The 9,277-nt window shown below is 33.7% G+C and overlaps 1 protein-coding gene across 1 annotated transcript in view; it reads right to left on the bottom strand.

Moving 5' to 3' along the window:
- Positions 1-1,679: 1,679 nt before the first annotated feature.
- The window catches only part of LOC107704063 (sodium/potassium/calcium exchanger 4-like), a 35,841-nt gene continuing 28,243 nt past the window's right edge, over positions 1,680-9,277 (bottom strand). Inside the window, exons 11-17 of the mRNA XM_016506904.1 lie at positions 8,365-8,534; positions 7,405-7,546; positions 6,194-6,360; positions 6,001-6,115; positions 4,782-4,894; positions 4,556-4,621; positions 1,680-2,625 (exon numbers count right to left, since the gene is read on the bottom strand). Coding sequence (XP_016362390.1) covers positions 2,476-2,625; positions 4,556-4,621; positions 4,782-4,894; positions 6,001-6,115; positions 6,194-6,360; positions 7,405-7,546; positions 8,365-8,534 — 923 coding nt within the window. The 3' untranslated portion in view covers positions 1,680-2,475. The remainder of the gene's footprint in view (positions 2,626-4,555; positions 4,622-4,781; positions 4,895-6,000; positions 6,116-6,193; positions 6,361-7,404; positions 7,547-8,364; positions 8,535-9,277) is intronic.

Below are 9,277 nucleotides of genomic sequence, written 5' to 3' on the forward strand. Positions count from 1 at the left end.
TTTTTTAAGAAAACAAGACTTAAAAGGCCTACTTTAAGTCACTTTGCATCTCAAATCTTGTTTTCTGAAAATTGAATTTTTTTTTTTTTTACATGTTTTCTTGTTTTAAGCAAAAACTCTCTTTATTTTTAATTAAAAAAGATTTGAAAAGCAAAACTGTTTCGTGAAAAAATTATCAAAAATGAGTGAGTTTAAGATTAAGAAAAAAAAATCTGCTAATGGGGTCAGGAAAAATAATTGTTTTCTCTTTGAATTAAGTTTATTTTTCTGACCCCACAGGAAAATATTTTTTCTTGTTTTAAGCTTAAACTCACTTAATTTTGATCAGTTGTTTCAGAAAAGTCATCATTCTGCTTCTCAAGTCGTTTTTTTTAAATATCGATCAAAATGCTGTTAATTCAAATGCATTTAGTTTTGTCGTTTTTTCAGAAAACAAGACTTCATATCTTGTCATTTTGCTTCTCAAGTAAATGTATCTTGATTTAAGAATTTTTAGAAATTTGTACTGGAAAACAAAACAAAAATACAGAGGAAGAACCTGATTTTTTGCAGTGTGTGGATTGGCCAGATGAGGGACTGTCTGAAGATCTTCCCCTGATGTATGCACAAAAACACCTAGACACAAACACACACGTCTGACAGAGGAAAGCACTTCTGATTGAGACCCAACCGCTCACTCACTTGCTTTAAAGTGCTCATTTCTACACTTCACAATGAAAGAGCCCTTCAAGAGCATAAGACCAGACCAAAACCACCAGAAACCACATCGCAGATGCTCATCTATAAATAAATATGATTATTAAATCTGTTCATAGGCAAGTTTATATTCACAGAGCCCTCAAAGAGGCTACGGCAAAACCTCCTAAAATCATGAAACAGGAACATTGCTTTTTGTGATTATAAATATACAAATTCTACAATTTAGATGCAAAACATAATGATTCATTATCAGTATTTATGTCTGTTTTTCTAAAATATCTAAATATCATTAAAACAAAATTTGAAGTGAGTTGATTTTTCTTACAATGCAAAGTTTTAATATCTTCAAGTATTTAAATTTGTACCTCAATTTTCTTTACTCTTATTACAATAGCAATGGATGACATGCAATTCTTTAATTGCTCTTGCATTTTTAATAATTTTTCTTCCTTTTTTAAGATTAAATCTAACTAAATTTATTCAGAATTGTGATTTTAACAATTTGCCAATAAAAAATAAAATTAATTGAAGATATATAAATACTTTGAAAACTCTTAATAGCTCAGTCTTAACATCTTCAAGTATTTTAATTTGTTCTGAACTTCCTTTGCAATTTATTATTATTATTATTATTATTTTACAATACAATAATAGATGATGTGCAATAAATTAATTTCTCTTGTATTTTTAAATATTTTTCTTGCTTTTTTCAGCATAAATCTAACTAAATTAGGCCAGGTTTAAGCTTAAAACAATTTGCCAATAACATAAGAATATAAGGAAAATAAGCCAAAGATACAGACTTCAAAAACTCTTAATAACTCAAAGTCTTAATATCTTAAAGTATTTGAATTTTAAATAGATTTTTTTACTCTTATTACAATAACAATGGATGACGAGCAATACTTTTATTTCTCTTGCATTTCTAAATATATATATATATATATAAGAAACTAATTAAAATTAACTTAATTGACGATGTATTCTTTGCAAACTCAATGTCTTAATATTTCCAAGTAAATTTATCTTGTTTTAAGGATGTTTAGATATTTATACTAAAAAATAAAAAACAAGATCAAAAATACTGATTATGAAACTGTTTTATGCAGAATAATCATGCATGTGTCCTAATCAGGCACGACACGCTTCCAGTGACAAGTAATTAGTCCATCTGCAATGAAAGTCAACGCTGCCACAATCACAGCCAGCTGCAATACTGTTGCTGATTAATATGCAGATTTTTTTAGACCAATGAGATTGCACTGATTTGCATGGACGATCGTACCTGATTACAAGACACAGTACTAACAAAAAAAATGTTAGTTTCTCTTGCATTTCTAAATATTTTGCTTATTTCTAAGCCAAAAAAGCGATATGCTGCAAAATAATTCAATGTTGTGTGAGCAATAAAGACTTCATGAAGAGATTCAGTGGTTAGACAAGAAAAAGAAACAGATCAGTGTAGGCATGTAGAAAAGGACGAATGTCCATACACTCTGTGTTTGCCATGCATTCTGAGATATTAAAGATCTCAACTGGAAGAAAAGATCTGCCAAGGAGAAGTTTCTCTTTCTGGGGTCAAAATCAGGAAAATGAGCTGAAGTGGAAGATCGTATCCGTTTGTCCGTCCACAGTGAGATGAGTCGAACGAAAGAAGCTCGAATAAAGCGCTGGTGCTAATGAAGACTAGCATTCGTCCAGTCTGAGGTGATGATGGTTCTGGAGTGCAAGAACGGAGCTCGTGACATCAGGACAGTGCATTCTGGGATACGGAGTCTAGTCGTCCTGACACATGGGCAGGTTGACGAAGGTGAAGACGTTGTATTCGATCATGATGGAGAAGCAGAGGAAGACGGCGTACAGCACCAGCACATAGACGCCCAGCTTGAAGTCCAGCTTCCACCCGTTCAGATGAATCCCAAGAATCTGCAGTGAAAATATAAAACAGGAAGTGATGTGACATGTGGCCAAGTATGGTGACCCATACTCGGAATTAGTGCTCTGCATTTATCCCATCCTAAGTGCACACACACAGCAGTGAACACACACACACTGTGAACACACACCCGGAGCAGTGGGCAGCCATTTATGCTGCAGTGCCCGGGGAGCAGTTGGGGGTTCGGTGCCTTGCTCAACGGCACCTCAGTCATGGTATTGAAGGTGGGCAAGAGCACTGTGCATTCACTCCCCCCACCTACAATCCCTGCCGGTACGAGACTCGAACCCGCAACCTTTGGGTTACGAGTCCGACTCTCTAACCATTAGGCCACGACTTCCCCATAAAAGAAGCTTTAATCACTTACATATTGCTTATGTTTGTGCAATTTCAGTACTCATTTGTAAAATTGATACATTAAGAAGTCTATAAATTAATAAATGGACTGGGCTATTGTCACGGTTGTGTGGTATAGAAACACACAAAGTTGAGGAATACAACTCGGAGATAGATTAATAACAATGTCTTGGAATACTGGAATAAACACAGAAGTAACACACACTTAACGTAAAGGAGAACCAACAGATACTGAAGGCTTGAGTACACAAAGCAAACAAAGTAACAGATGAGTTAATTAACGAGGCAACAGGTGAACAAAACGATTAATCCAACAGACTGAGAACCTATAGGTCATGTTCGAAACACAACGAGACATACATGTAACAGCTATCAGTTATGATATGCCTAGACAGAGAAAAACACACAAAAGTTTGCGATTTCTAAAACATATTCTGCTAATAAAAAAACTACAATATTCAGTTTAAGCAACTGTCACTTCATAAAAAGATTAGAAATAACTCTTTATATAATAACTCTCATTTCATTCAACAGTTTCATTTTATTTTTTATGAATCGATTTTTACATTTATTTAAAAGAATCTACAATTTGATTATCAAAACATTTTCATCAAATAAAAATGAAAAATGCAATATTCAGTTTAAGCAACAGTCACTCACTTCATAACAAGTTTCATTTGTTCATTTTCTTCTAAACTGATGTTCTTTTTTTTGACTTATCAAAATATTCAGCAACTAAAAATTCAATATTCAATTTAAGCAATAGTCAATCACTTCCTAACATTAGAAAAAAAACATTCTATTTTAAACTATTGTCATCTCTATGTTATAGTGTTAAGCTGAATATTACCATTTCAATTTATCTGTTTTTATTTTAATTTTTTTAGTATTTGATTTAAAAGAATCAAACATTTTACGATTTAATTTTAAAATATTACAAATTATTCAGACAAAAATGCAATATTCATTTTTAGCATTTGCCAATCACTTTGTAATAAATTCATAAATAAATATTTAATTGTATTGTCATTATATTATCAGGTGCTAAACTCAATATTAGTTTAAATGGATCAATTTTTATTAACTCATGTTTTATTATTTTATGATTTATTTAAAATAATTGACAATTTGATTCTTTAAAATACATTCAGAACATAAAATAAAAACCAAAAATACAATCCCTATGTAGTAACATTAGAAATTAATTGTTATTTTCTAACATTTATAATACATATTAATTGATTTTTGTATTATTATTCTTTGATTTATTTATCCAGGTGTTTAGATTTTTTTTTTTTTTTAATAAATGTATAATATTCTCCACACTTACACAATCGTCAAAAATTCTAGTTAAGGATAAGTATTTATTTTAATGATCAAAACTGTGATACCAGAATTAAAAGGGAAATTATTTAACTATGCATCCAGATTTCCTCCAAATCAACACACCTGTCATTCAAAAGTTAATAACTTTTCAGCAGAATTCACAGAAAAAGTCTACAGCTTGCATCTGATCCTGATTGAGTCACGAATTGTCTCAGGAGAACCTGCTGATTTACTCACGGTGACTGCGACAGATCCCAGCAGCAGCACCACGGAGTAAACCAGTCCCCGACTGTTTATCATCACCTGAACGGAGGCAGGAAACAGTATCATCAGCTCCCACAATGCCACTGTGCCATTACACCATTACAATAAAAACAGATCTCGTGTTTCAGTGCTCATGTGTTCAACAGAAGCTTCTGGTTTGAGAGGAGTTTAAACAGAAAGAGCTGCTGGATGTGCTTACAACTGATCCATAACTGACTGCCATGGTCTGCAGCGCCCAGGGAACGCCGAGCCCCACCAGAATGTCAAAGACGTTACTGCCGATGGTGTTGGACACGGCCATGTCTCCCAGACCTGCAGAAACGAGACCTGCTTTCACACTGAACAAGCAATGCCGACTCATCATGCAGATTCAGAGGTCATTTCTCCTAAAGCAATGCAAAATAAGTGTGATGTGGCTTGTCATGATATAATCAAAGAGTAGCAATGGAAAACGGAACTTAATGGGAAAAAATAGCTTATTAAATACATTTTATTCATGACAACTCTCAGAAGATTTTAGCATGGTGATGGATATGACAATGTTAATGTATTTGGTCTTGGTGTTAACAAAACATCAGCCTGCGCCATCCGAGTTTCATGACTAAACTATATATTTATCGGTGGTGAAAAAGTAATACGCAACACAATAAGGAAAGCAAAACAATAAGAAAGTGGTGAAAAAAAGTGTTGACAAAAAGAATAGCAATGCAAAACTATAAATGAAACCAGCAAAAAGCAAAAAGTGCATTTTACAAAAATATAATTTAAAAGATATTTATATTACTGCTTTTAAGTATAAAAATGACATACCGTGCCAGAAATTACATGTTATGTCAATTGCTAAGTCTTTTAAATAGAAATGCAAATCTATAAAGGAAACAGCAGAAAAGCAGCCACAAGAAGTGTTTCCATAAAGAGTTATTTTATAAAACAAGATAAGATTTAGTCAAATAAAAAATGCAATTATTATTATTATTTAAAAAGTTTATCATTACGTCATCACTATAAAAATATTGGTCCTTTTGTTTGAGAATCCTGAAACACTGGCTCCAAAACATGGACTATAAAAATTACATTTCGTGCCAGAAATTACACACTTTATCTTTTAGATACATGCATTTAAACTTCAATGTAATATGAGCCTCAGTATTTTTCTATGGCTGGAAAAGTCAAAAGAGAACTGTTACAAACTCATCCTAAAAACTATACTATGTACTATGTAATCTTGTATTCTGCATAGGGCAGGCAGCATTGAGATGCACTCCATGTCTGAGTGATTAATAGTGGCACAGGAACAGGAAATCACATTATGTGTGCTGTAGCGCTTTGATCAGATACATGAAGGTAAAAGAGTCTGTATTTCATGTTAAATTCATCCTGCTCTAGTTTTATTGATCAGAAGGACGCGATCGATCTACCTTGACGAGCCACGATCAGGCTGGCGATGCAGTCCGGGACGCTCGTGCCCGCCGCCAGAAACGTGATGCCCATGATGACGTCGGGAATGCCGAGCGTGTATCCGATGATCGTCACCTACAAGACAGAGTAAAGCTTCACTAAAAACAAGACAGACTAACTGGAGAGAGACACTGACAGACGTGTGGCACCTACCATCCACACCATGAAGTAGGAAAAGACGGCGATCCAGACAGTGGAGAGGATGAAGGAGAGCATGAAGTATTTCTCCCAGCGAGACTTGGCACAGTTTGGGATGGTGAAGTACAGGATCAACAACAACGGCCAAGAGATCAGCCATTTAGTTTTGTTCATACAGCCGTCTGAAACACACAACGGACTGTTTTAAAACCACACTGCAGTGCTAGAAACTCATTTTCTGCTCTTGCTTACAAACTAGATATTGTTCATTTAACCCTCATGCTGTGTTCCTGTCATTTTGACTGGCATAGGATTTTAATTTTCCTATAGCAGGTATAACAGCTTCCCAACACTGAAAAATGTAATCATTTTTGTATTTTTCCCCAGCTTTTTTTGACCCGGGTCAAAAATTACCTGCCTACAAAAATTGCTTGTAAATCTCTCATTATACTACATTATTACCATATATTGGATTCAATCTTTTTCCCACTCAGTTTTTGAGTGATAACTGCCAAAATGATCCTCAAATGATGCTTTTTTTCACTGGAAAACTGAGGTGCATGAGCTCATATCAATGAGGCCTCGGTCAATCGGTACCAAAAAGAAATACAAAACCTGGGGTAATAAAAAGTAAACAAGTTGACAAAAAGATTGAATTCAAGATATGTTAATAATAAAGCATACATTTATATATTTTTTGTACTTTGTTACACTCGTGGTGTTCCGGGTCAAAAATGACCCGCCTACAAAAATTGCTTGTAAATCTGTCATTATGCTATATTATTACGACATATTGGATTTAACTTTATCAACTTGTTTTCTTTTAATTAGCACAGGTTTTGTATTTGTTCTTGGAACTGACTAATCATAGGTTTCACTGATCTCAGTTTTTGAGTGGAAATTACCAAAATGATCTAATACTAAACCTGTGCATGCAAATGAAAAGAAAACAAGTTGACAAAAAAAAATTGAATGCAAGATTTGGTGTTTATATACCATAATGAATGCAATTTTTTAATGCTAGTAATTTTTGACCGGGAACACCACATTAGGTCATTTTCAGCTCAGCACAGCACAAAGGTTAAAAAGCTTATATTTGCTCCTTAAAATACTCTTTCTGAGGTGCTTTTTCATTTCTATCACATCCGTTTCTTTTATGAATGTATTTGGTGATTTTGGCAGAAAAATGGTCTTCTGAAAAATAACAGTAACTCTCTTTTACTCACCTGGTAATCTGAACGGTGAGGTGAGTTCACTCTCTTTCTCTTCAGTGGTTTTGTCTTCTGGCACGTTTCCATTCTCGATGTCTGGTTTGCCGTCCACCACAGCTGTCTCCACACCGTTAGCTGACTGGACCAACCTCTGACGCTACACACAACAAACACGCTTTTCTAGAAGTGCACCAGTGTTAAAAGCCTGGTTGATACTGATAAGCTGATGATAAATTGCTGATAGTACATTTTTTGTAATATTTTGTGAAAAATAACATAGCAACAATCAATTAAAAACCATTCAGGGATCACAACATTATAATGCACAGTATGAACAATTATGAACAATTACATTTCATTTTAATTTTTGATGAAAATAATAGTCAACAGTCTTATAAAATTATTTGAACTGAAAAGTTTGTGGTCAGTTAGATTTTAAAAAACAAATTAATATTTGTACTCAGTAAGGAAGGACACATTAAGTCAATCAAAGGTGACAGTAGAGACATTTATAATGTTACAAAAATTTATATTTCAAATAAAAATAATAAATAAAGGCTATTCGTCAAAGTATCCTGAAAAAAAATGTATCACTGTTTCCAGAAAAATATTAAGCCGTTTTCAACATTGATGATAATAATAACAAATGTTTCTTGAGCAGCAAATCAGCATATTCAAATGATTTCTGAAGGATCATGTGACACTGAAGAATGGAGTAATGATGCTGAAAATTCAGCTTTGCATCATAGGAATAAATTACTTTTTTAAATATATTCACATAGAATAATGACACAATAATAATTAATAATAATACAAAACAATATTTTAATAATTTATTTTGCGGGCAATTTCTTGAGATTCATCCTTTCATGTCTTTATACATTCTTCAAATACTATAAAATATATAATTTTTTTTAAATGATGAATATTCCAATATTTTTATTTCTTTTTATTTAAATTTCGTGTCTGCCATACCTCTGTTATAATGAGACGGCTGGCCATGCGCAGACGAGTCTTGGGTCCGAAGTGGTTTGTGACCATCACACGGAGACCGGCTTCAGGGAAACGGTAATTTGGAGGACTGGCGTTGATGATTTCATCAACCATGACCACCGAACCTCGACTGTAAACCTTACTGGACTTGACTTGAGAAAGACAAAATAAATATCCATGGACTGATTTCTTTCTTGATATTCTAAAACGACATGTTTATATGAGACATTTACTCCTCTATCTCAAATTATTTAGCTGCATTTTCAGAGAAGCATCAGAGAAAGAGTGTGCAGTAAACGCAGAAAGGTTTAGTAAGACTAAACAGGCAGGCAGAGTTAAACGTGAAGATACTGAGGCCAGAAGCAGGCAGATGAGGAATGAGGAAAGAGACCAACTCTGGTGGAAAGACAGCAGGGAGAAAAGAGACAGAAGTGATGGCAGTGACGTTACCTCTCAATCACAGACGGAGAGAAGCAGGAAGAAGAAAAGTGCTGAGATCTCAAGAGCTGCAAAACAAGGTTTCTCACACACTGGAGCTGCTTTAATACAGAACCAGGAGGACGTTTCTCTCATAAAGACAAAATAAAACTGGACAAAAGTCCAAACCAGTCGTGCTGTTCAGAGCATGTGCAATAAATGAGACGATCAAGGTGTCCAAGAAATATATTTTAAAAATCTACTTTAAAAGAAACACATCTAACTCAACCAAAATGCCATCTTTGTTTTCATGTTGCCTGAATAATAACCTGAACTAACCCTCAAATGAAAAATAATCTGATATTTTTAAGAATAAAAATCTTACTGGTAAAAATGCCTATGAAAAGAACTTATCAGTATAAACAATACAAGATTATGCCAAATTAAAAAAAAAAAAAAAGTAAAATAAAAAAAAAGA

This window comes from Sinocyclocheilus anshuiensis, unplaced genomic scaffold (assembly GCF_001515605.1).
Source record: "Sinocyclocheilus anshuiensis isolate Anshui unplaced genomic scaffold, SAMN03320099.WGS_v1.1 scaffold534, whole genome shotgun sequence".
In the NCBI taxonomy this organism is placed as follows: Eukaryota; Metazoa; Chordata; class Actinopteri; order Cypriniformes; family Cyprinidae; genus Sinocyclocheilus; species Sinocyclocheilus anshuiensis.